The 26100-nt window shown below is 42.9% G+C and overlaps 1 protein-coding gene across 4 annotated transcripts; it reads right to left on the bottom strand.

The window, feature by feature from the left end:
- Window positions 1-844: 844 nt before the first annotated feature.
- SHISA5 (shisa family member 5) lies at window positions 845-26080 on the bottom strand. 4 transcript variants are annotated; one of them, XM_071550671.1, is made up of 8 exons: window positions 25971-26058; window positions 24611-24717; window positions 22803-22959; window positions 22489-22578; window positions 22034-22096; window positions 7376-7491; window positions 6101-6319; window positions 845-3918 (listed from the first exon to the last, which is right to left on the bottom strand). In XM_071550671.1, exons 3-8 carry the CDS (start codon window positions 22868-22870, stop codon window positions 3842-3844), a joined length of 633 nt encoding a protein of 210 aa, XP_071406772.1. In that variant the 5' UTR covers window positions 22871-22959; window positions 24611-24717; window positions 25971-26058; the 3' UTR covers window positions 845-3841. The 4 variants fall into 4 exon arrangements, with proteins under 4 accessions (XP_071406772.1, XP_071406771.1, XP_071406774.1 ...); XM_071550670.1 differs by lacking the exon at window positions 24611-24717 and having other exon boundaries at window positions 25971-26080; XM_071550673.1 differs by lacking the exons at window positions 22034-22096; window positions 22489-22578; window positions 22803-22959; window positions 24611-24717; window positions 25971-26058 and adding an exon at window positions 20002-20104.
- Between the last annotated feature and the right edge of the window lie 20 nt (window positions 26081-26100).

The raw sequence follows: 26100 nt of genomic DNA, 5'->3' as shown, positions 1-26100 counted from the left end.
CAGAAATTCTGTTGAGAAAATGTGAAATAAAATTGGCAACGAAATGATCTTTATTTCACTTGCAACATGACACCAGCCTGCAGCAGAGACTACAACAAATTCAACAATTAACATTAAAAACCTACCCAATTATTGTGGGGGTTTTTGATTTTTGTGTTTCTCCCTCTGTCCTTTTAACTCCTACATTGGACCTTAGCTGGCAATCCAGTGTAATAATGATGATACACTAAATACCCTCAACAAATTCAGTGCTGGTCAGTGTCTTATAAAGAGTATTCTTGATCTGCTCAAAGAAAATATTTTCAAATGAAAGACTAATGAGTCAGGGGCATGAACACAACATTCCAAACCCAGGTTCTTTTCAGAACTATAAAATACACAAACACATCAGCAAAACACATTCTCACACAGAGCAGAAAGCATCACCACACAGTGAGTTGTCAAATTGATAAATGATACTCAACACACAAGTCTAAATACACGCTGAGAAGATGTTAAACTTTAATTAAATTATAGACTTCGAAGTTTACCATCTTGTCTACACTAGACTTTTCAAATGTCTTGGGATTTGGTAGCCAATGCATTCAGACTTCATGCATTTAATGTCCTCTTTAGACTAGACAAGGCCTTAGAGACTCAAGCCTTCTGGATTAGCTTAATCAATCAGGAGCTTACATTGTCTTTATTTTATGTGGATGCCTGTAATTTTGGGATTAGGCTTCAGTGTTCACTACCAGAAGTGATAGTCATGATACTAAATGAGCTGTCAAACATGATGAAGTGAAATGTAGCTTTGCAGGTACACCCTTAAATAAAATGAGGCTAAGAAAAAAGTGACAGAATGTACTTCAAACACTGCATTTATTACAAAGGTGCATAGAGTTTATGCCATTTGGTTTGAATACTTATGTTTAACCTACAAACAACATACAAAGCGAGGTTACAGTATGTAACAAAAGCAGCAATGATTATCTAGTAAATTCAATACAATAAAATGTTCTACTGTATTTAATTCCACAAAACATTTCCGAAACAAAGGCACTTACAGAGTTAAAAACAAATTAAGATATACTCTTTCAACATTTAAAGTTTTAGTTCTGTTCCCCCTCCCAACAGCACTGTGGGTAACTAGTGATGTGCAGGCAACAGCTATTTGGAGTGACACACCAGCAGTGCTTAAACTAAAAATTTATGCATCATCTTCTCCATTTTTTCTATAACCATTCCATTCCTTTAACTATATGAAAACAAGCTTCAACAGGCTGCAGGGCAACAAGTTAAATAAAATTTGGTCCTACACCTTATTGTTAATGATGATTAACACACTAACAATAAGAAAAGATCTGATTACCTGCTCCAATTGTGAACTCGATGGGTTTCTCTCAGTGAGTTTTTAACTGAATTAGTAACACTACTGCTGAAGTAGTTAAAGTAGTTCCTTGTGCATTAATGCTTCATCTCTTCACTTGTACACAGGTGTCATTAGCACAAGTCCCCTCCTCCCACCCCTGCACACTCAGCAGTGCCCATTCAGGACAGTCTATTTGGCCTGTACAACTTCCACACCAAAACTTCCCACTTGGGAACCTCTGCTATTGCTGCCACTTCACTTTCCCACTGTCTCCCTTAGGGATGAGGACTAAGCAAACCTGTCATGAAGCCGCAGATTTCCCTTTCATAACCAAAATATAACATTACCAAGACTGCCACAAACTGTTCCATTTGTCACACCTGATGGAGGAAGGACGAGCAGGACAGAGGACCAACTCCAAGAAGCCCCACTCCAAGGTGCTGTCCCTGTGCCCTGAGAGCTGCTCTCCCTGGCCAGGCTCCATCCAAAGGTGCTGGAATAGTCTCTGCCCTCCTTCTACATGAATAAACACAAGGGATCTATAGCAAGGGAGTTATTTCTGCAGTTTCTCAGTGCCCTCCCACAAAGAAACATTCTAGGTTTCTGAGGCAACCCTTCATTCTTCACACAGGACACATGATCCAGTTCTGGTTGTCTAACAGTGTAACAAAGCATTTCCGAATTTCTCAGCTGCCAAGGCAGGAAAGAGGAGGAACACACAGGATACAGGGATACATGCTCTGTGAGTGCCTCCTGCACCACTTCATGCATAACTTCAACACTCAGAGAGGTGTAACAGAGGAGCACAGGTTGGCATGAATTTCGATGCTAAAAACTTTCTACTAAGTTTCTTCTGAAATGCCCTGAAAATGTTCTTTAAAAAAAAAAATAAAAAAATAATCAGAATAATCAAAAAATAGACTAAAAAAAATCAGGAAGAGAAACAAGGCTGCATTTGACAGCAGCAATTTCCATCCACTATGTGAGGTAAAAAAATGCCACCAAAAAATAACATACCCCAAATGTAGAATCACAGGACAAATGGCTGTGGCCTCTCTAAAAAAGTAAAATCAGTGTAAAAGATATGTTAAAGTTATACATACAACTAACTAGATAGCTCTGTGAGGATTACAAACAAATTGTATTTCAATGTCAGAAAAGACAGAATTGTAGAGGACACCAAACAAAAACAAACCCCACAACATTTTGTTTGAGCAATACAAGATTTACAGAGCCAAAAGCCCCAGCAGTGGTCATAGTCATGAGGATGTCTCAAGATGTTTCATGACTGAAAGTACTACCTGATTAAAAATACATCACCTGGCTGTGACCAAACCCTTACTTTCCCTGACTTCTCACCTTCTGTTCTGCTTTATGGGAACGTCTCAGACAAAAGGGAATTTTAATCCCTACTGTATGTTGGGCTGGGATTCCTTATCCCTCCCTGCATCTTGTTATTCAAATGCAGACTGAGTTTATAAAGGTCTATAATTTTAGGTTCCTGCCACCTACAGTTCCCACTAGAGACAGTGGAAAACCCTAAGCATTTGAAAACCCCAATCTACTGCTGACATCCCATCTCTCCTGTAAAATAAACTCCTTCCCTGTGATGAGGCAAGACTGAATGCTGGCAGGTACTTCTGCTTAACATGTGATTAAAGTGCCTGTTTTTCTTCCAAACTCATCAGAAGAAATGACAGGAGCAAGCTTGTCCAACAATACCTAAACAAGAAACATCCAGTAATTTTTGTGAAGAATTTTTAGGTTTTCAGCTTTGGAGATATTTGGTCTGTTAAGTGGCAGAGGGTTTGGATTTGTTGTTAATTTCTGGCTCTAACACCCAATGGAGGCGCAGTTTTAAAGCCTTCAAACTGGGAAAGAAAACAAGGAAATTACCAACTCATACTATTTAGAACTAGTCCAAAGACAATTGAACAAGGTTTGCACTCCTTACTCAAGGCAAATGTGTTGCAACAAAGGAAAATTCCCTTTTGTATGGTAAATGAAACGTACTGAATGGCAGCTTACCTAACAATAGTAGCTTCAAAACAGGCAGAACATACATAAGATGTATCAGGTAGTTTCTTAAAAGTTTTTATGTTTCAATACTGTGCAAAAGACTTCTACAGCTTTGGGTGTTTGACAAGGCTCGTATTAGACCACTCTTTTCAAACTTATTGCACAGCAAATGTTATTGTGGTTCTGTATTTCTGAAGTACTCACGCTGCTGAAGTACTTCATGTTTCCCACTGTACACAGAGCAAAATCTCTTTTTTTATTTGCTTGAGGTATAAATTAACAACTTCTGCAAGAAAAATACTCCTTCCTTGGTGCATTAACACAAAAAAAAAAGATACTGAATTAATTTTCACTTTACTTAGACAAAAGATTGCTGTCTTCCAGAAAAACAGACTATACAGGTGCAGGGTGTAAACAGAACAAACTGTACTGTAAGAAGTTTTGTATGCAGAAGCACAGTAGAAGAGCATTTCAATAGGTGGGTTTCTGAGGATCCATGTAAGCAGGGTTGTAAGGGGGCTGGCTTGGGTAAGGGGCTCCAGCACCAGCTGCAAAAGGAAAACACAAGAAAAAACAGATTTGTAAAAGGTACATTCTGAATTCTACACATAAAATGACAACTTCTCTTTGGAGCATGCGGTTAAGAGGTTCAACTTATCCAGCATCTTAGGAACAGCTTGTGCTCACTCACAAAGCATCTGCATTTCAGAAGTGAAATCACAAAAACCTTCCTTCTTGTGGGATTTGGGGTTTTTTTTGATGCTAAGGGTACATGTGAATTATGGCAGCCACAATCACATGGTTGGCCTTCAGGGGACAACCTAGTCCAAAAAAAGGGAACAGGTCTGGTCCAAAAAAAGATCCAGTGGATGTTAGGGGTACACAAACAACAGGATAGACCTGATAGTGTCCCAAGGAAAAAATAAACCAGTGGGAAAAAAAAAAGGACTACAGAAATCAAACCTTATGATTCCTTCATGGAAAATGCTTTCCATACTAAGTGTCACAGAGTTAAAGGTAAAATAAAAGGTAAAAAAGTATCCCACCACTACTGAGCCATTAAAGAGCTTGACTTTATATACTAGATGTGTAACCCTTGGAAGTGTACCCTTATTTTCTAGTGTTCTGGGACAAGCTGCTCACAAATGGCACCTTCATTTTCAGGTCTGTGAAACAGCACAAGTCAGTTCAAGCAACGCAGCACCTGATCAGATCTCTGGAAAGTGTAAGTGTTGTTATCTCCTGCTGATCTTGTAAAGTGAGTGGGTTTGGCTCCTGTGTGGCAGAGCAGGTATTCTCTCCCTGGCATGTGACCTAATTAAGAGCCTGCTCCTCGGTTAATAGACAGGAGAAATGAAGGAAAGAACACTCACTGTGAGACATTCTCAGCTGGCAACATGGAAAGTGCTTTCCTTAGCTCCCCGAAATAAAAACCCAACTGTTTTAAGAACCAACAAACCAGCATCAGTTTGAGAAACCAGAGAGTAGAAGTGAAATGACTGGTTTATTGGCTCCCTTACATGTAAAAGATGAAGCCAAAGCACTTTGGCATAATCCCATAAAACCCACAGCTTCTTTGGCATTTATAACAAAAAACAGACTCAACAGGCCTGCCAAGTCAGTGTTTTCACATGTGGGGCTGGTTTGCACATTATTAATGCACAATTCTAACTGGTTTACAAATGCTTCAGACCATGAAAAGCCATTTTATATCCGAGTTGTCCTGAAAGTTACTTTCTAGGGGCATTATCTACTAACCAGGACTATACTTTGTTACTTGGAAGGATAAACCTTGTGGTTTGTAAGAGGATTTGAAGGCCCTGTGACAGGTAACAGCCAAGTTTTGGCCCCTCTTAACAACCAGGAGCCAATTGCTCAGAGAACAAGTATTACCAGCAGAAGTGGGGAATTAGTCATTGCAATAATAAGGATGCACGAACACAATGCTGTGAAAGAAAGAAAGATGAAGTGAAAAGGATTCTGGTCTTACTGCTGGTTGTCGACAAACTGGTCTGAAGTTGATCAGACTTGGTATTCTCTAAACATAGTGACAAACTGCTAAAGAATTCCATTTGTGTATAGATTGAAACACCTTATAGAATGAAGTTTTGAATTGCAAGGGACCTCAAAGACCACCCCGTTACAACCGCCTGCCATGGGCAGTGACACCTCCCATTAGAGCCCCCACCCAACCTGGCCTCGGACACTTCCAGGGATGGGGCAGCCACAGCTTCTCTGGGCAACCTGTGCCAGGGCCTGCCCACCCTCACAGGGAAGAATTTTTTCTTAATATCTAATCTAAGTCTACTCTCTTTTAGTTTGAATCCATTTCCCCTTGTCCTGTCACTACATGCTCTTACAGAATAAAGGTAGCAGATATTAGATTAGAAAGGGTATGAAGAAATACCCAACTCCTATAAAACTACATTAGTTGGGCTTTTATCTGATAGGAAGTGTCAGCTGAACTAGTAAAATATTCTACTGGACCCACTGACAGTCCCACACACCACTTTGCCAGCACAGCTCCAGCTCACACCTCCTCTGGCAATGCTTGGCATAGAAATAGTGACAAGATTTCCACAAGGGTGAATTACAGCATCCACCACCACCTGAGTTCTACATAATTTGCTGACACTTACACTAATATCAAGCAATAAATACACGATTGACTCCAGAGCAACTGTCTCTTTAGGTGTTCAAGAGACGAGGCTGCCCTCAGTGCTGCCTTACCTGCCACCGTCTCATGGTAGGCTGGGGGTCCCGAGGGCTGCATAGGGTAGGGCGGAGGGTACTGTGCAGGGTATGGCGCTACCGGCATGCCCGGCTGTGGCTGGATGGCCACGGGCTGGTACCCTTGGTATGGAGCTACTGGGTAGCTGGGTGGCACTGCTGGCTGCTGGGGATAGGGAGCGTGGACCACTGTGGTGGTGGCAGTGGTGGTCACAACAGCTACAAACAAGGAACAGGAACATGGTTAGTGCTGGTGGTCCCAGACAATCTCCTTGAACAGCCAACAACAGTAACACCAAAAAAAATATTCTCCCTTAAGGTCAATTCCTCACTTCAAACTCTGGGTAATTTAATTTTTGAAGTCCCACCACTTGTTTAGAAACGTTTGCCTCTAAATTCCCGTCCATTGATCTCAGCGGTGAGGACAACTACCACATGCTGGAAGAGCAGCCAACTTACCTCCTTGCTTCTCAGCCACCAAGAGCAAAGAATCCTTCCCTTGGACTCTTCAAAAACCAGGAACTCAACCCTGCAGCCAAGTTATCTATCACTTGCTATAAGACTGGAAAAGCTGCTCATTTCAAAATGTTATTTGCTTTTAATAACTAAGGTGATAAAGATCTGATTTATTAGGTAAAAGGAGCTTCCCACCATAACTGTCCCTGTGAGTTTCCTTTTGGGTACACACTAATAAATCCATGTATTAGTGCCTCTTTCTCTCAGTAACCGGCAGAAAGGCAAACACATTTAATTCACTGATTTTTGTAGGAGCTGATGTTGGATTATTGGTTCATATCTCTTACTGCAAGAAGGGAGTATTTACTTTCTAATAAACCACAATAATTTGGTTTTTTGAGACATCCTTCATCTTTATGCTACAATTAAAGACCTAGCTCAACATTGTACTCTTGCAGTCCTGAGCCTTTAGTCTATTTTTCAGGTATACATTTAAGAGACTGGGAAAAAAATCTAAATGTTATCCTATCCCCTGTTTACCTGAACAAAGAAAAAAATCCCAAAACAACTCCCAAAACCTCCACACTGGGTGCGAGTGGGGAAGGAGAATTCCTAAACACTCAGAAAATATTCCAGAACATCTCCCTGCAACTTTTCATTCTGAAGTGGCTTATTTTTAATGTTTAGGCATTGCAACTTCTGAGCAGGGAGGTAAGGCCAAGATTATTTTAACCTTTTATAGGAACACCATTATCCTGGGGGGGGTTGTAGAGAATTCTTGTTCAAAGATGTGAAAAAGGGAATTATAGAGGTACTTACGCCGTGGTTTCCGACATGCTTTGTAGAGACAGCAACAGGAACAGGTGAGGCACAGAACAATAGTGATGATAATCACTGCAAAAACAGTGACTCCAATCGCAATCAGGGTTCCAAAACTGCAAGAGAGAGACCACCAGAACTGGTAAGAGTCACTCCTTAAAACTGTCACTCCCTAACCAAACTTTCTGTAGCAAACACATTGCTCACCTCCAACCTCCTGCTACTTCATGCACTGGAGAAAGACACAACTGTGCAAGGCAGAGCTGCAGGTCAGGTCTGCTGAGGCAAGGGAAGCTGACCAACCCCTACAAGGGGTCTTTGGTCCCTCTCATTTTAGTGTGACTGTGATTCTTCTTACTTTAGTGCAACTGTGTGTCCCTTTTTGTATTCCAAAATTTCAAAATCTCCAGTTCCATGACTCAATTTTCCAAGCATTACTTGCCTGCTCTGAACACACAGGGAGGCAGGCCCAGAAACAAAGCACACCAGGCTTTGGGGGGACAGCAAGTTCTTTCCACATTCCTGAGGACTCCCAGTCCCCATCTCAACACAATCTCAGCACTCCACAGACAGACTCTTGGCAGGTTCCTTGGCATTTGTAAAGAGATTTTTTGGTAGCAACTTTTCACAGAGTTTGGAAGATCTGAAATTCTGCAAACTTTACTGCCACAGCAAGTATGTCAGACTACATTATGGGACACAGAAACACTGCCTAAGACTCCAAAACCTGGTATGGGAAAGCTAAAGATTGCATCAGCTTTGACCTCTCTGATGAGCACCAAATAATGGAGGCAGGCATAGACAGTCACCTCTGGAAGTTTAACAAGTTCTGTTTACCACACAGGAGATTGCATCACAGTAAAGCCCAGTGACAATTCCTTTTTAAGTGTTAATTCAAATTATCTGCTTCTTACTGCCTGAAATTAATAAAGTCCCCTTCCATGGCAGTCAAACTCTCCAGTATATTTTTTTTCTTTTTAAGAAATAAAAAAGCACCATGCATCAGTTTTGGGAACAATTGCAGGAAGTCAGTTTTAATAAACAACAAGCTCTAAAATAACGAGCAGAGAGCTGGTTTTGTACTCATCCTGTTTTTGCTTCTTGGTAGAGATTTTAGCTACAAAGCTTTCTAGTTTTTTCCTGCTCAGTTTTCTGTTAACAGCTTTAAACAAAACCACACATTTCCAGAACCTCCAGCAATTTTCACTTGGCTGCTAAACAGCCATCAAATGTGAAAATCACTTTTGAGGATCAGTGACACAGAATCACTGACAAAAAAAGAAAAATGCAAAATGCTCTGTCCCTAGCCCGAATTTGGAAGACCTCACCTTGGTCTCCTAGAGCAACTTAACCAGTGGCAAGCTTAACACTGACTGAACATGAGCATTGAAAAATAAAACAGGTTCAGTTTAAAATTAATTCTTTCCCCTTGAGAGAGGCTCCATCAATTTTATTGTTTCTGAAACAACTAGAATTAAAAACTTGGGTCAAACCTCTTTCAAAAACATAAGCAACAGTTTTATCTGATACTGTAACTGCATCTAACTTGTGAAGCACTAAATACAACACAGTGGATTGTGTCACGAAGAACTAAATCCGGTGGATTTCCTGCAGTCACTGCAGCTCAGCACCTACATATAAAACAGGAGGCAGGAATTGCTGCAGCCTCCTGAAGGCACAGGAGCCATGACAGGAGCACTGCCAGGAAAAAAACCGGATTATTGCAACACAACTGCAGGATGTAAAGATGGAACCACGTGTCGAGGAACATGTGCATGTTTTGCCACATTTATGTGCACTTTTACAGAAGTTTTTTCATATGCTGACCTGCCCATGCAGGTGCTTTCTTAACCACTCAGCTTTTAAGTGCTGCCCCATCCTCACGAGCACTTCAGCACAGTAAGTTCACAGCCACCTCATCTCCACCCAACAATCCCATTTCTTTCAAGCCTGGTATGAAAAGGAAGATACAGGTGCAATTTCAAGAGAAGAGAAGTGACAGATTTGTACATTAAACATCCTGATTCCAACGTTCACAAGTGTGAACGTCTGTGACAAACTACAGCCACCTCTAGAAACCGCAGGAGAAGCAGTGCCAACCACAGTTAGTGACATCTGTGGAGCAGGCAACGGCATTGCCTTTCCGCTTGTTCCCACTTCTGCATCAGCCCTGAGGGAGCTCTCACCAGGGAAGTTGACATTATTTCCGCTACACACAGTTATTCCCAAGCAACATTAACAGAGACGACAAAGGAAAAGTCTTCCAGGTTCTTCCTTCTTTCCTCAGTAAAGAAAGAAAAATGGCCTTTTTGCTAGTGGACTATGCTAAGGAAAGAAATTCTTGCATCAAGAAAAGAGATTAGGGCTGACTAAAATTCTTCACTTCTGTACACAACGAAATTCTTTGAACTTCAGCAGACTGGGCAGAATCAAGGACACCAAGGAGATAAAGTGGAGAAACATTTACTCTTTTTAAATTACCAGAGCAGCAGGAAACTTGCAAGAGCCCCCTTATCTCTCACGACTAAATTCAGTTCTGGTATCAGCACAAACTCATCTGCAGCCAAGCTGGTCATCAACAGATAAAACCACCGGCAATGGGTTCCATTTGCTATTTTTGATAGTTTTCTGCTCAATGAGGCACATATCTCATATTTACCACGTCGAATAAGGAACACAACAAAAGCAAAGCTAAAAAAAAACCACCAAAACACTATATTCATATTTTTACCACGTTGTTACAGACACCCTGTGCATTTGCATCACTTGTGTGTCTCTCTGGTAAAATGACACGATCACAGCACACTATGACATTTCACACACATCTTCTGAAGAGCTAAATATATTTAAAGTGCAGGTGTGTCATGTGCCTGCAGTGCGGTTCTGTGTTTGTGCGTGTAAACACTGTGATTGAGTTCCAGTCACTGAAATACTGTATGGTTGCCACAGACCAAAATTATGAGCCTTCAGAAACAGCCCACTAAGTGAAATAACAAGAGGAGTTAGTCCTTCTCAGAGTTTCCTAAGGAGTATAACAACTGATTACTGGCAGACATTTTTATCACCTACTTCACAGCAGATAATTTTCCTGCCAGAGCTTGAGCTCAGACTAATGCCTTGGAATAGCAGACGGTAGCAAAACATTTACAGAAAACAAAACTGTCCTATGAACTTGCATTTCATGTCATCAACACTCTCTTTCAACACTGGAGAGCTTCAAAAACAATTTTCCCCCTAATTATTTCTATTTACAATCAAAACTAGCAATACCTTTTAAGAATTTCTGCATGGTCATCATCTTACTGTAATAATGTCTTTATACTGCACATGGAGTACTGTCCTGAGCACCTCTTGAACATTCAAGGGTTATCCCACTAGTAAAACTATTGCAAAAAGTGCAGGAAGGCTGCCACTAACAGAAGATGTTACTCAGATGAGGCCGGAATGATACTCAACAGGCTTTACTCAGTGAACCATCTGTGCTTCAGGAGACGAGACATTCTGAATACTGTATAAAAACTCCCTTACAGAGAACATAATTATACTCATTTCTTAAACAAAATTATTATTAAATTTAACTATTTTCATCTGATGAAACCTGTCCAAAGGACTGTGAAAAAAATACACTCACATTAAGTAAGTTAATTACCAACTGTTAGCACTGTACACCAATGACAAAGAACAGACGTGAAGGACTGCAGTTCACAGATCCTTCCCCGGAATGGTTAATCGAGAGAGGAAAAGAAAAAAAAAACCAACCAAAACCGAAAGCAGATCTAACCTCCTGCATTCTGCAAACAAACGTCAGAGAGCAGAAATCAGGGTGGCCACAGCACCACGTCAGAACGCTCCACTGAAAACAGATTTCCAGACTCCCACATTATATATACCATAGTCTCTAAATAAAGCACACACAGTTATAAACAGCTTGAGCTCAGTCACTGCCATTTCCTGCTTCTTTCTGTTCACAGAACACTTTTGCCAATGATTTAGTAAAAAACAAAATCGAACCTAATCGCAGCTTTACTGTGGCAATGATAAACTGGACTTCTCATAAAATGTATGGGAAAGTAAATACGGAGAGACATTACCCTGCCCCTCCCTACCCCCACCTCTCCCCTGCCTTGCCCTACTCCACTCCTAGCCCTATTTTCTCACCTTTGGAAAGCTCTGAAGTGCTTGTGTAATGGGTGTCTCATTTCCTTTAAAGCTAAGTATTCAAAACATCAGCTCACACGAAGTGAGATCAGTAATTAGTGCCTATTTAGCCCCTTTTGGCACTGAATGAGATGCAATGGGCATATTAAAATGTGAAAACCAATACCAGGATCTAAACAGCGCTATTTGTAGAAGTTAATTCTCAAAGCAGTTGTTCATATCGGAGAACTCCATCTTGAATACTGTCAAGGAGAAAAACAATGTAAAATACTTTGAGTGTATTTAAAGCATTTTATGACATCCAAGTCTCAATTCCAGCAATGTATTTTTAACTCTCCTTAGCAGTTTGAATCACTTAAGTCAGCGACATTTTGTAAGTCCTGATGTAAAGAAAATTCATGCATTGCAGCGTGTCCCACTGACATGAAAGTTTGTCTTAAAGAAAAAATACCCAAATGAACAGTGAGAACCCCTAGTTCTGAAACATTAGTTTAAGCAGCCTGTTTATTTCACAATTTTAATGTATTCCAAGATTTATTCCACGCTTCAAGAAACATGTTGGCAGGGTCCTCTTCAAAAGCACTGCTGCTTTTGAAAACAAACATTTACAAATACTGAGTTATGGCTGTAACATGGGGTGGTCTGGAAAGACTTCAAAAGATAGTTAAGGCCATTCCTAAAAGTGAAAAAAAAACCCCAACAAACAAATTGAATATATGCATATCATTCTTTACTGCTCCAGAAAAGGATACAGTTCCCAGAAATGTGATAGAATGGTAAATGTCCAGGCTTGCTCTGACACAGGCATGACCAAACAGGCCCCCAGAGATGCTGACCCAAGTCCAACAGCTTAGTCACAGCCATACAATGCCACATACCGCCTCGAAAGCTCAGCAGGAAAGTAAAGGATAAACTCTTTCTAAAAGGAAAAAGCAATATGACTTCCCAAAAGTCTTTCAGATGGATTAGTTTTTACAATTTTACTAACAACACACTTCCTCGGTTTAATGTTTTAGCATGAACATTCAAAACACAGGAACCACCATCATAGAGATTAACAGAAGAACATTTACTATTACACAGAAAGCAAACTCACACGAAAACACAAGCCTGACTTCAACACCTGACAGACTGATAAGCCTATTTTAGCACAGCTGCATTTTGGGCTACAGGAGCTTCAGCACAAGCAGATAATCAAAATATACACCATAGTTAAGCCTCCTAGTCCAGGGGCAATCACACCAGCTCCATGGCCTGCTCCAGAGCCACCTCCCCAAATCACAGAATCATAGAATCAACTGGGTTGCAAAAGACCTCCAAGATCATCAAGTTCAACACTTGGTCCAACTCCAGTCCCTTTACCAGATCATGGCACTCAGTGCCATGGCCAATCTCAGTTGAAAAACCTCCAGGGATGGGGAATCCACACCCTCTCTGGGCAGCCCATTCCAATGCCTGATTACTCTCTCTGCAAAGAATTTTTTTCTGATCTCCAACTTCAATTTCCCCTGGCAGAGCTTGAGCCCGTGTCCCCTTGTCCTATTGCTGAGTGCCTGGGAGAAGAGACCAGCCCCCACCTGGCCAGAACTTCCCTTCAGGGAGTTCTAAACAGTGCTGAGGTCACCTCTGAGCCTCCTCTTCTCCAGGCTGAACACCCCCAGCTCCTTCACCCTCTCCCCACAGCACTTGTGCTCCAGTCCCTTCTCCAGCCTTGTTGCTCTTCTCTGGACAGCACCTCAGCTCCAGCACCTCAATATCTCTACACAATGGAGAAGTTTCCAAGTGATTCTTGTGGTGGGCAACGGGCAGCTTAAGGCTCAGATTGAAATTAGCATGGTTTAGAAATTACGAAATCTCGGTAGTTTCGTCAGACTGGCAGGTTTGGGTAACTGCAGAGTCATTTTATAAGCTATGCAAGTGTGGGCTGGAACTGTGATGTCTGCACTGGCTTTTCAGACAAATGTTAACTCAAGTTAGAACTGAGGAGTGTTTCACCTGAGGTCATGCCCACATACAGTTCTGTAATGTCAAGAAAAGGGTTTCATATAATTTTGACCCATCAGTGTGGTAACTGCCACTGGAAATCCCTAAAATTTAGCACAACTTCTCATAATTCTTTCTGGGTACACTCAAAAAAAAGCAAAGTCTGCAGCAGAAGGACCCCTGAAACACGCACTGGGACACATCTGGTTACCTGCAGTGTGAACAACCCTGAGCTATATCCACCTACTGCCGAGCACAGCCCAGGGACCCTCAGCATCAGCCAAGCCAGCTGTGATCTGAGAACCCATCCCAAAGGAGCAACAACAGTGCCATGGGAAGCCAAGAGGCCCTGCAACCACATGAGTGTTACAGAAAAAGAGAATGCAAGAGTCTTTCTGAGAAGTTTGCTAACTATGTACTGAATGGGTCCTTTTTCAGTTTGTTCAAATAGGAAGCTGATGTGGGCTACTTTAAGCCCAAAATAATAAACTTCAGTATTACACACAATACTATAAGTAAAGCTAATTATTAGGTTTTTTAAAGATGCAAAAATTCCCATTTTTTTCAAATAACATGTAACACATTTAGCACAGCATGTTCTTAAACAGCCTATATGAGAACGTGGCAGGGAGGGAACTTCCTGGAGTTCGTGGTTTTACTCAGACAACCAACATCCTGATGCAACAGGTTATTATGGAATATGTACACAAACATTTCTTCTTGGTCCATAAACAGTGTATTTGTACTAAATATGTCTGTTTACATAAATCCCTTTGTAATGCATACTAAAAATACAAATTTCTGGTGAGGTTTCTCAGGAAATCTATTATTGTACACTTTGTAGACGACTGAGAGTAATTGTTATAGGAAAGTGGAAGGTTAAAATATGCACATAACAAGGGGAGAAGCCAGGGCTGCATCCAGAGGGTCTGAAGTCTTTTATCAACAATGGAAGAACTAACACTGCAGCTTCATGCAGCACCCTCAGCATATAAACTGTCCTTAACACAATGCAAGGCCTTTGCTTCTATAGATGGTAAATAAATTTTAAATGCTCCTTTAGTGGTAAAAAGAGAAATCAGATTGATTACAGATATAGATATTTAGGGCAAACAAAGTGAGTCAGTTCCCTTCCTACCACCAGGATTCCAGTTCAGTGACACACTGTGTTACCCCCCACTCTAAATAAAATTTGGGAGCAACATAATGGCAGTGGGAAGGATTTTTCTTAGATAGTTAACTGAATTAATAGAACAAGTTTAACTGAAAAACATTAAGTGCCACAGAAAAATTTTCCCCATAGAAACGGTCATACTATGAATGAGCTACTGCTGAGACTACACTAATTTTAAAAAGCAAATTTAAGCAACTTATTAGAAACTAACTTGGCTAAAGAGTGAAAGGATTTTTTTTCCTGGCAAATTTCAACCTGGTGCATGACTTGCCAAACACAATGAAACTCAAGTAAAAGGAGGTTTGGACCAGGTCACACCCACCTGCTTTGCTTGCTTTATAACCCAGCTCTCATAGGAAACACACCTTTGTCTTCACCCACACTACACATATGCCATCATATATATCAAAGTTAGAAGCGCTGTGTTTAAGCGGGAGCAAAGTTTAAATTAGGTCATTAATTACCCTATTCTACTATGAACAGACATCTTGCCTCACTCCCCTCTCTCTGAGGATCATCAAGGAAAATCTCACACTGCACGAATGAGAACAGATCACTGAAGCAGAGGCCACATCTGACCAACCACCACTCATTTTAAATTACATTGATCATGAAGAAGACCTTCACCAAAAGAATCACAAAAAAGAGAGGTTTTTAAGTTTACCTCTGTGGAATTGAGAACCAGATACTATGCTAGTAAGCAGAGAGGTGTATCATATTAAAAAAGGGTGTAAAATATTTTTACTAAAAATAGACATTTTCAAAAGACTGATCTTTGCACAGTTGTTAATTTCCTAAAATTAAACTAATTTGTTCATCTCACTGAAGACCCTACAACTGCAGTTTTAAAAGGCTGGGCAATTTAAGGACATTCTGCTCCTCCCATAATACATTTAACAATGAAGTCTGTTGCAAATATATTCAGTTACATCACAGGCCACAGACATTTTATGGAAGTATATGAAAAGATTTGGAACCTACAGGGTCAAACTTTCATAGATCCTAAATAAGTATCAGAGAATCACAGACTATTCTGAGTTGGAAGGGACCCACAAGGATCATCCAACTCTAAAGTCAATGGCCCATACAGAGGATTGAACCCACGACCTTGGTGTTATTACAACCAGGCTTTAACCAACTGAGCTGATCTCAGTGGTCATCATGATCTTTTAAACACGTTTTTAAAAAGTATTCTCTGTTTCTTTCTATAGGACCCTTCTCTGAGGGTTACCCTGCTTGCAACCACTTTCACAAGCTCTCTCCAGAATCAACCTATATGCAATGAATTTACTGTTTTCAGAGTTCCACTGCTTAGAGGCACAGCAAAGCCCACACTCAGAGGGAACATTCGAAGGTACATACAGTCAATGAAGTACAGCCACAGGAAAATTAACTCCTGAACATAATCCAAGTGATCAATCTCTGTGTCTTTGTATGCTTAGGCCAGGTTGCCTTGTTTGCTGCTGTCAAACAGCCTTCTGTCCTTAGCAGAGCATGCAAACCCAACCATGCACATCTGCCTCTTGTGCCAGGACAGCATTTTCAATCTCTCCTTCCTCCTTGGTTTCTGAGAAAATAAACCTGGGGGAGCGTTAAGCCCATTGCCTGCAGCTGCTTTGCCAGCTCTAAGTAGCTCCTTCCCCAAGACCACAGTGAACACAAAAGTAAATGCTCTACAATGCAAGTTAACACTACGAATTGGGCAAGCTTCTATCTACTCTTCATACTAGTAAAAAGCACAGAACATTTTTTTAAGTAGCTTCAAATCCAAATCTCTGTTGTTTCCAGGCAAGAAGCTTACATTTCTTGGTGAGATTAGCCTGTGCCTGAGCACAAGCCCCAGGGAACAGGCTCTATACAGTTTAACTCATTTATTACAGAAATACCAAGGGCCAGTACTGGCAAAGAAATCCTCTGCTCATTAAATAGAGACTGCTTGCATTTCTAGAAGTTCTTTTCCAATTTTCATGGCTTCTCCCTCTCTGAACACGTTCAAAACCCACCTGGATGTGCTCCTCTATAACCTGCTCTCAGCAACCCTGCCTTTGTGGTGGGGTTGGGATATATGATCTCCAGACAGCCATTCCAACCCTAAAGATTCTGTGATTGTGCAATAATCTTCATGATTTACTTTCTTACCACTGGCAACTTATTACAGATGCTGGAGAATCCAAATACTCTAAAAAGTGTAAACTGGAGTTCCTGATAATGATAGGGGAGGAGGAGAAATGGGGTATTAGTTCAATATCACAGCATTTATGACCTCGTCTGTGGAGAAAACATAGGCTTGAAAACATGTAAACTGAGAGAAAGCAAATTAAGATAATCACCCCTTTCACAGTTAGAACTTGGTTTTGCCAAGTTCTGCCAGTAGTAGACTATGCAGATGCTGCATTTCAGCCAAAAGCAGGCAGAATGACATGCGTTTCCTCCATTTCACAAAGACAGCAAAGCCACAAGGCAACACATTGCTCAGCCCTGACAAACCCCAAATGAGCACATCCCCAGTCTAACAAGGCTGGTCTGTCTCTGCTGGCTGAGGCTTCCCAGGAAGTGCCTTCTGCCTCCTTCTTCCCATCATGTAAGGACGAACAGCCTTCCCTCAAGCACCACCGATCTGTTACACACTCTGCTCTAACTTCAAGGCAGAAAATAATTCAGAAACAGAGTCCAATTAACTGTGTACACATACAGTGTGTTTTGTTTCCAATTAAAAAGCCTGGTATCAGCTCCCCAGCTACATTATTTTCTTCTGTAAGTCTTGACACAGATGTTCTGAATTGCTCTACCTCCTTAAACACTCAAATACTTCACCATTACTTGAATTGTTTATGTGAGTCATCTAATTTCCTTTTCCAGTAAGGGTCACTATTGGAAAATTGGCATACTAAGGCTAAATAATCAAGTTACCAATGCAAATTATAACAAGAGCTGTCCCGGTGAATCAGTGCTCTGCTTTTTGTGCAGTTTCTTAAAATAAGAATACTATGGACAGGAGAATGAAAGCCGAAAACCAAGTAAATTAACCTTACTGCTCACAATCCATCTTTGAAACCAGCGCAAAGAAGGGAAAAAACTCAGTAATCCAATTACATGGGGGAAAAAAACCCAAAACACCTTCTAGTAGTAAAGCCTTGCCACAACGCATTCACTAGCAGCAGAAGTTGTAGAAATTGCTTATGGTCATATCTCACATTCAAGGAATAACAGTGGCAAATTTGTCAAGTTTAGTGGTGTAAAACCCATGCCTACTTCCCTGATCTAAAAGTTCCATATGATCTCCACACAAGGACTGATCAACAATGGAAAAAAACCCTGGACCCTGATTTTTATGCTTTTTCTGGAATGCTTACATTTGCTTCAAAATGCAGTGTTCTGGAAAGCAAAATACTTTCAAGTACTTTAAAGTACATTATTAAGACACTCCAAAGGAATGTAATTTATTGCCTTTAAAATGTCCAAAGATTACAGTGCTTGCACTGTGAAGTACACCTAACAGGACTGCTCAAAGTGCCTTGCACTCCTGCCTCAACAGAACTTAATACTGAAAGATATTAATTCTGAAAATATATATATTAAATTTAATATTGAAAGATATTAATATTAAAAGATAATAATAACATGAAATCGACAAGAAACTGGTGCTTTACTTGCACTTTTGCAGAAGACCTCAGAATAAACACAGGAAAGAAGCAATAGTGGAAGCAAACTAAAAACTTCTCAGGTAGACAACAAAGAACATACATTCCACCACTAACCCTTCCCTAACATTGTCTTGAGAATTGGAGCGGAATTGTGGCAAGGATGAAGAGACATCCCAGATCAGAGAATCCAGTGACAAACCAACAGGTAGTTTTTGTAAGAAGCCCTCAGAGTGGGGAAGTTCTCTTGAAAAGCCAGGATTTATGAGCAAAGTGCCAGGGTGGTAACTCGATTTAGAAATAAGCTTGATGCAAGAATGGGGAACTAAATGGTTTTTGACCTGTAATGCCAGGAAACCATCACCTCCTCCTCTTCCAGGTCAGTGTTAAAGGTAGTATTTGCAACTCATGAGAAAGAACAGGGCACTTAAAGGAAACTGCCCTTTGTTGCCTCTCCTCATGTTACAAATGGTTCAAAGAATGTGGTTATCTTCTTGGAGATACAAAGAATTATCCCAGCTGACATCAGCCCTTCTTTCTACACAGTAAAGTGTTAAATAAACATAGTCATCAAGAAAAAATGCAAAACCTGTCTTTTAAAAGAAATTGGCATGGAGAGGGAGGGTGGAATATACCTTGCAGGCAGGAACCAGGGACAACTCTTCCACAAGCTTACTACTTGGTTAAAACAACACACAAAAACCTCAACACACACGACACAAAGCCTTGGGCAATGTCTGTAACAAAACAAAAATCGAGCTGGTATCCTACTGGCTGCGGTCACAGGCAGTCTCACTGCAATTCCCAATGTTGAAACACCTTCAATGGAACACCTCAGTCATAACTCATTTTGGAAAGTTCTGAGATGGTTTTCTTTCGGAGTCACATCCGGGTGGCTTTTCCAGGACAGTATTTCTGTGAGTAATTACCACCTTCCTATTAAAACTGCCTAACTAGAAAGTTTGATTTTAAGTCTAGGCCTTTGCATAATACTAATTTTTGAAAGCTGCAATGTAATTGAACGGGAAAAGAGAAGTCACCCATTTTAACAAGGTAAGACATCCATAATTCTCCTTTTCAGACATTCCATAGCTGAAAACAAAGATAATTAAAACAATTTAACTGCTTCTTCCTGAGTGTTTTCTCTCAGTTACAGTGAGCAAGCCCTCACTGCAAGATAAGGCTCACAGCTGCTGAACTAGAACCACGAGTTTAATGACAGGCAAGATCAGCCCACCTGACAGTAACGGGCATCCCTCCTCCAGAACATGTTCCATCAACCCCTTCCTTGTGGAAGAGACCTTGCCAAAAGCGACCAAGGCTCCAAGATACCCATGTGCTCCCTTCCCACGGCCGCGGCAGCGCTGCCTTTCGGTGCCTCCAGCGCGGCTCCTTCCCCCGGCGCAGGGGAAGCTGCGTTCGGAGCCGCACAAGGCGGGGACTCCGCGAGCAGAGCCGGGGAGGGCGCAGCGCCCCGACCCGCGCCCGCCGCTCCCACGGGGCGATGCCCCCGCACGGCCCCGCTCGCTGCGGCACCGAGCGCGCTCCGCTGGAGGCACCGGGCCGGACGGGACACCCACCAGAGCACGGTGGGTGTCGGCACGGCTGGCAGGGTCCACCCGCGGCCGGCCAGACCTGCCCGGACCCCCGGCCGCCTTCGCCCCGCTTACCCCATGCTCGCCGCCGCTCGCCCCGCGCCCGGCCCTGTGCACGTCACGCCGCCCGCACCGCCCCTTAAAGGGCAGCCCCAGCGCCGCTCCGCGAGTCTTGGATGCTCAAGCCCAGGCACGATCCATCAGCGAGCCTTGGGTGCTCAAACCCAGGCACGATCCATCAGCGAGCCTTGGGTGCTCAAACCCAGGCACGATCCATCAGCGAGCCTTGGGTGCTCAAACCCAGGCACGATCCATCAGCGAGCCTTGGGTGCTCAAACCCAGGCACGATCCATCAGCGAGCGCTCGGTACTGCTGCGCACGGATCTGGCGTCTCCAACATGGACATGGAAATTTTGGAACGAGGTCAGAGGGGGTCACGAGGGTGACAGGAGGACTGGAGCACGTCCCCTACGGAGACAGGCTGAGAGAGCCTGAAGGGGCAGCCGCGTAAGGAGCAGCACTTGGGCTGATCAGCCCGGAGGAGACCGAGGGGAGACCTCATCGCAGCCTACCCCTTCCTCGTGAGGGGAAGAGGAGGGACAGGCACTGATCTCTTCTCTGTGGGGACCGGTGACAGACCCAAGGGAATAGCCTGAAGTTGTGCTAGGGGAGATTTAGGTTGGTTATTAGAAAGAGGTTCTTCACCCTCAAGGTGGTTGAGCACTGAACAGGCTCCCCAGGGCAGTGGTCACAGCACCAAGGCTGACAGAGCTCCAGGAGCGTTTGGGTGATACTCTCAGGCACATGGTGTGACTCTTGGAGATGGTCCTGTGCAGGGCTAAGAGCTGGACTCAATAATCCTTGTAGGCCCCTTCCAACTCAGTCTGTGCTTCTGAGTTGGGGCTGTTAAGCCTGAAGTGAAGGTTGTGCGGAGATCTCACAGCAACCTCCCAGTACCCAAAGGGGCCTCCAGGGAAGCTGGAGAGGGACTCTTCATCAGGAACTGTGATAGTAGGACAGGGAATAATGGGTAAAAATTGAAAGAGGGGAAATTTAAGTTAGATACCAGGAAGAAAGTTATTACTGTGAGGGTGGTGAGACACTGGAACAGGTTTACTGGGGAGGTTGTGGATGCCCCAACCCGGGCAGTGTTCAAGACCAGGCTGGATGGGGCCTTGAGCAACCTGGTCTAGTCGGAGGTGTCCCTGTCCACAGCCAGGGGGGCTGGGACTAAATGATCTTTAAGGTCCATTTCAACCCCTTAACATTCCATGATTCTGTGATCCACCCTTGCCCTCTCTTCGTCATCTTCCATGCTGTGAGAAGCTGCCAAAAGTAGGACTCCTGTCATCACCAATATAGGCTTAAAGGAATTTACTTTTGCCATAAGATTGAGACAGAAGGAGAAATATGGTTAAAAATTTAAGGGCAAAGAATGCTAGAAAACCAAGGAGATACTTCAAACAAAAGCAGATTCTCTTCTTCAACCACTAGGGATTTTCTAAGAGTACAGAGCAAGGAGTAATGGCCATAAACTAAAACACAGGATGTTCCACCTCCACACCAGAAAGAGCTATTTTCCACTGAGGGTGGCAGAGCACAGGAACAGGCTGCTCAGGGAGGGAGTGGAGTCTCCCTCTCTGGAGACATTCAGAGCTCACCTGGACATGTTCCTGTGTCACCTGCTCCAGGTGACCCTGCCATGGGGTGGGGGTGGGGGTTGGATTGGATGATTTCCAGAAGCCCCTTCCACCCGCAGCTGTTCTGGGATTCTGTGCTAATGCTTCAACCTCCTGTTCAGCAGGGTGGATACAGACTATTACATATAGAGATTGTTAGGTCTAAATAGCACCATCCAACCTTTTCCTCATGTCTCTACATCTTCCAACATGTACATAGATTTTGAGTGCTCCACACTCTTAACACACGAGTCAGAATTTCTATTTTCACATTCTTGCAGCGCAGAATCATGAAATCGTTTAGGTTGGAAAAGACCTTTATGATCATCAAGTCCAACCATTAACCCAGCACTACCAAGTCCATATATACTGATGAAACAATGAAGAACCTCTAAATAAATCCCATTTTAAAAGCTTGCATGGCTTACCTGGGGTCAGTAGAAATGTAATCATCATTGTCCTGAAAAAGGTCCAGGTCTGAATCAGAGATCCTGTAGCAAGAGAATTAATCTCAAAAACGGAATTTAAGTGGCTTAGCTCATGTTTGTGCTCAACCAACCTCACTGATTCCTCACAGCAAGCCTGGTAATTTTCCACATTATCCACCCCTGTGACTACAGTCACAACTCCACAATAGGTGGGTTTAGAGTGTGTCCTCTCTCTTCCTTTGGCATGCCTCTAAATTGGTAACATTCTCCATCTGGAGTAGGTACCAGTGGTTCACAGCTGGTGTCCTCCTGAAGCTTTCTGAAGTGTGAAGTTACAGCTTTCAATAACAAGGACTTTACACATGATATACTGACAGTGAATCATTACAACAAACATTACTGTGTGCTGTATCAGGCCTTGGAGCCATCTCGCCATATTAAAGATTCATCCCTACCAGTTTTTGGACCTCATTTCCTGGAGTTTTCTGGATGACTCTTGAATGTTCTTATTAACAGTTTCTAGCTGTTCTTCTAGGTCAAAAAGCCTCAAGGAAAAATAAATTGGGTATAAGTATTTGAAAATGCTCAAGAAGACACACATCAGTTCATGCATCAATTTATCCATCTCATTGTTCCCGTTTTACAAGTTAAAAGCATTAATGTTCATCCCAGACAGAGCCACATATAGAGCTGAAAGGTCCCTTAGAAATTTAACCATTAAACTGTGTACTTTTGTCATTTAATGTTGTATAAATTGTTTGCCTCCTACCTTCCATTACATGGAGACTGTTGTCCATCATATCTTAACCTTACATTAGAGCAGCAGAATCGATGCATGCAACTTCCACAGCAGAAGTAAGGACAGGATTGTGCAGGTTTTGAATTGCCAAAAAGATCAATATATGCCTGACAATCCTCACCCGAAACTGAAAAGAGTTATAAACCAATAGTTAGTAACTAAAGAAATAATCATGTAGTGTCTCTTATACTGATCAACTCACCTAGGTTAACACTTAAATATGTTACAAGTATTTTGGTTAGCTCTTACAAATGAAATATTTCTGTTAGTGTATAACGAAGGCAAGTACTCCTTACACACAAAGTATCATCTTCTTCAAGCAGTTCTATCCAAGTGTTCACACAGATACAAAGGACTGAAATGCATACAAAAATACGATATACTGGTGATACTCTCTTCACTAAACCTGATAGTACCTACCAAATTTCTGTAAAGACTCGAAGAACAACATGAGTAACCAGATATGTTACAAATACCACACAATCCCCAAGATCAGTTAGAAGAAAATGTTAACTTTGCCCGGAGAATTGACTTGATGCAAGTGATGCGACACCATCACCACCACATTCACTGCAAATTTGGATTTCCATGAGACTTGCTTGTTTCTGCCAGTTGCTTTGTTTTATTCACAGCAAATCCGAATCCTGTTAATCCATTGCATAAAACAGATGTTGTACAACAGAGGTTCCTAGGGTTAAAATCAGCCTAGTAGTGTCTTCCCATTGTGAGCATCAACTGGCGCAGCTACAATGGTAAGGAAATGAGGATGGTCGGATACATTCCTTAACAGACTGGCCGTTTTCTCTCTCTGCCCTCCCAAACCCAAATGACTGCAACATAAGAATGGTATATTAAAAGGTTCCAACTGTCACATAAAAATACTTCTTAAAGCTTAGGCAAAAATCATTTCCTAAGAAGAGTATCACTTCATCTTTCATTATTAAATGCTGCAGTCATGTGGTTTCTATTCCTCATTTTCCTTGCTATTAAATATCACATTAACAAGACATACTCTGGTATTTCACTCCCAAACCACACTCCATCCAAAGAGCTCAAATTCTTTCAGGTGTCCTTGTTCAGAGAAAGCAGGAGAAGCAGAGACAACAAATCCTCCTCCTTCATTAGAAAAGTAATGGGTGTTTCCTGGAGTATTTAAACTGATTTTAGCATTTGAAAACTCAGTCTTGACTCTGCTATCAAGATATACCTGAATATTTCAGCCAACAATAATAAGGAAAAAAAAATGTTCCAAGGGCTTGAATGTGGAGGTTCATTAAACGGAACCAAAGAGGAACTTCTGTACCAATACCACAGTACTTTGACTATCGGGTTTATATAAGCTTATATCTGGTTTATCAAATGTTTCCCCTGCAGACACATAATGTGACCTGACTGCCTCCTCCTTCCTGTATCTCCTGGAAGGAAACGACAAGTAGCTAAACAAATTCTAACACACCTTGTGAAATTACAAAAACAAAGCAACCCACAAAGTTCCTCCCTCCACCTCACAATTGTGCTACTGCAGCACAATAAAATAACAATGAAAATCAAAGGTCTAGGCCAGTTCTCAGTGGCTGAGCTGTGCCAACAAGGGCTGAGCACACCAAAGGAGAAGGACTTGGTGCCTCTGCTTTGTTCCTCACTTCTTCCATCACCTGTGGCCCCCACTGGTTTCTTTCTCAACTGATTCAACTCACCAGCTCATCAACAGATCAACTTGTGGGATTTATTTCCCCCCCCTCCCGATGGCTTTCTGATGGATTAATGATTTCACTCACCTCAGAAGAGGCCCAGCATGCACTCAACCCACCACTATGGAAGGGCTGAGGTGGGCAGACACGATCTCCTATTTTGGTACATCTGCTGCTGAGGGGTTCATCCTATACTGCAGGACAGCATCAGGATTTCACACAATCAGTACCAAACCTTTAACAGACTGACCAACTTCCATCTTGAGAACAGAGCTGCTAAAATTTTCCCACCAAAAGTCACCAACCATTCCATTCTATTCTAATTTCCAGCTTTATTTATTCAAGGCCAGATTGCACAGTTACTGCTGTAGTACCATCATGGTGAGTCAGTTTAAAGGACCTTTTTCCTCGTGCCCAGGACTTCTGGTCAAAGTGCTTACAGATAAAGCTCTGGCTGTTTCCGTCACAAGCACTTCACATCAGCTCCCAGACAAACTGTGATCCTGGACTACTCTGAGTAAGTTAAATGTCTTTTTGCATGTCACAATCATCTTTTCCGCACATCTGTGCGGAATCTGATCCCTCAGATAAAGTGAAGCCACTGGTGCATACAATATCAGTAGTGCTTCTCCTTTTCTGAGACTTCACCTGCTAAGTCCTATGCTCACATTTGCTTTTCTTCATCACACAACAGCTGGGGAAGACCACATGGTCCATCCTCTGAGCACAGTAACAAAATAGCTAAAGACAAGGCTACTGAAAAAAAGTCCAATTACCAATATTAGCATTTGACAGCTGTGTATGAACAGAACTGCCAAACAAGCTTACACAAACAGTGCTATTTATGCAATACTATCACTTAACACCTGAGTATTTCTTGCTGTAAAAGCGTAGAATTTACTGGGGGTGGAGAGCGTGAAAAGATGGAGGTTTTTAATGGGATACATCAAGAGTGACCGGCGGCCACTTTGGTCCATCATTTCTGCCCAGCAGCCTTACCTTAGCGACCAGCAACCCGTATCACCAGGTGGGACCCCACAGTCCTTACCGGGCACTAATTCCTACTGGCTAACACCAATCCACCTCGCTTCCAGCGAACTTTTCCATCAGCGCGCCCAGCCCGCTGTGCAGGTGTGGGCACCTTCCGCCGGCGCCGGGGCCACAACCCGCGTGTTCCGGGACCCCCGACCCACGCGAGTCTCTGCCCCCGTCCCGCCGTGCCGAGTGCGCCGAGTGCGGGGGTTCCCCGTGCCGGGCGCTCCGGCCGGGCCTCCCCTGGGGCTCTGCCCGCCGAGTGTGGGGGCTCTGCCCGCCCCCGGGGGCTCCCCGTGCCGGCGGCTCCGGCCGGGCCTCCCCGGGGCTTCCGCAGCCGCGGGGCCGCCTCAGGGAGTGAGCCCGGAGCCCTCCCGTCCAGCGCCGGCTCCCGCCGCTCCCGCCCCGCGCTCACCGGCCGGCGGCAGCAGCAGGACGAGCCCGAGGAGGCCGAGGCCGAGCGCACCCCGACCCAGCGCCATGAGCACGGCAGGAGCGGCCTGGGGTGAGCGGGGCTGGGCCTGCGGGGAGCGGCGGGTGGGGCG

The sequence above is a fragment of the Pithys albifrons genome, chromosome 3 (genome assembly GCF_047495875.1).
Source record: "Pithys albifrons albifrons isolate INPA30051 chromosome 3, PitAlb_v1, whole genome shotgun sequence".
In the NCBI taxonomy this organism is placed as follows: Eukaryota; Metazoa; Chordata; class Aves; order Passeriformes; family Thamnophilidae; genus Pithys; species Pithys albifrons.
The sequence above is the reverse complement of the archived record's forward strand: the minus strand, read 5'-3'. Positions and strand labels throughout refer to the sequence as shown.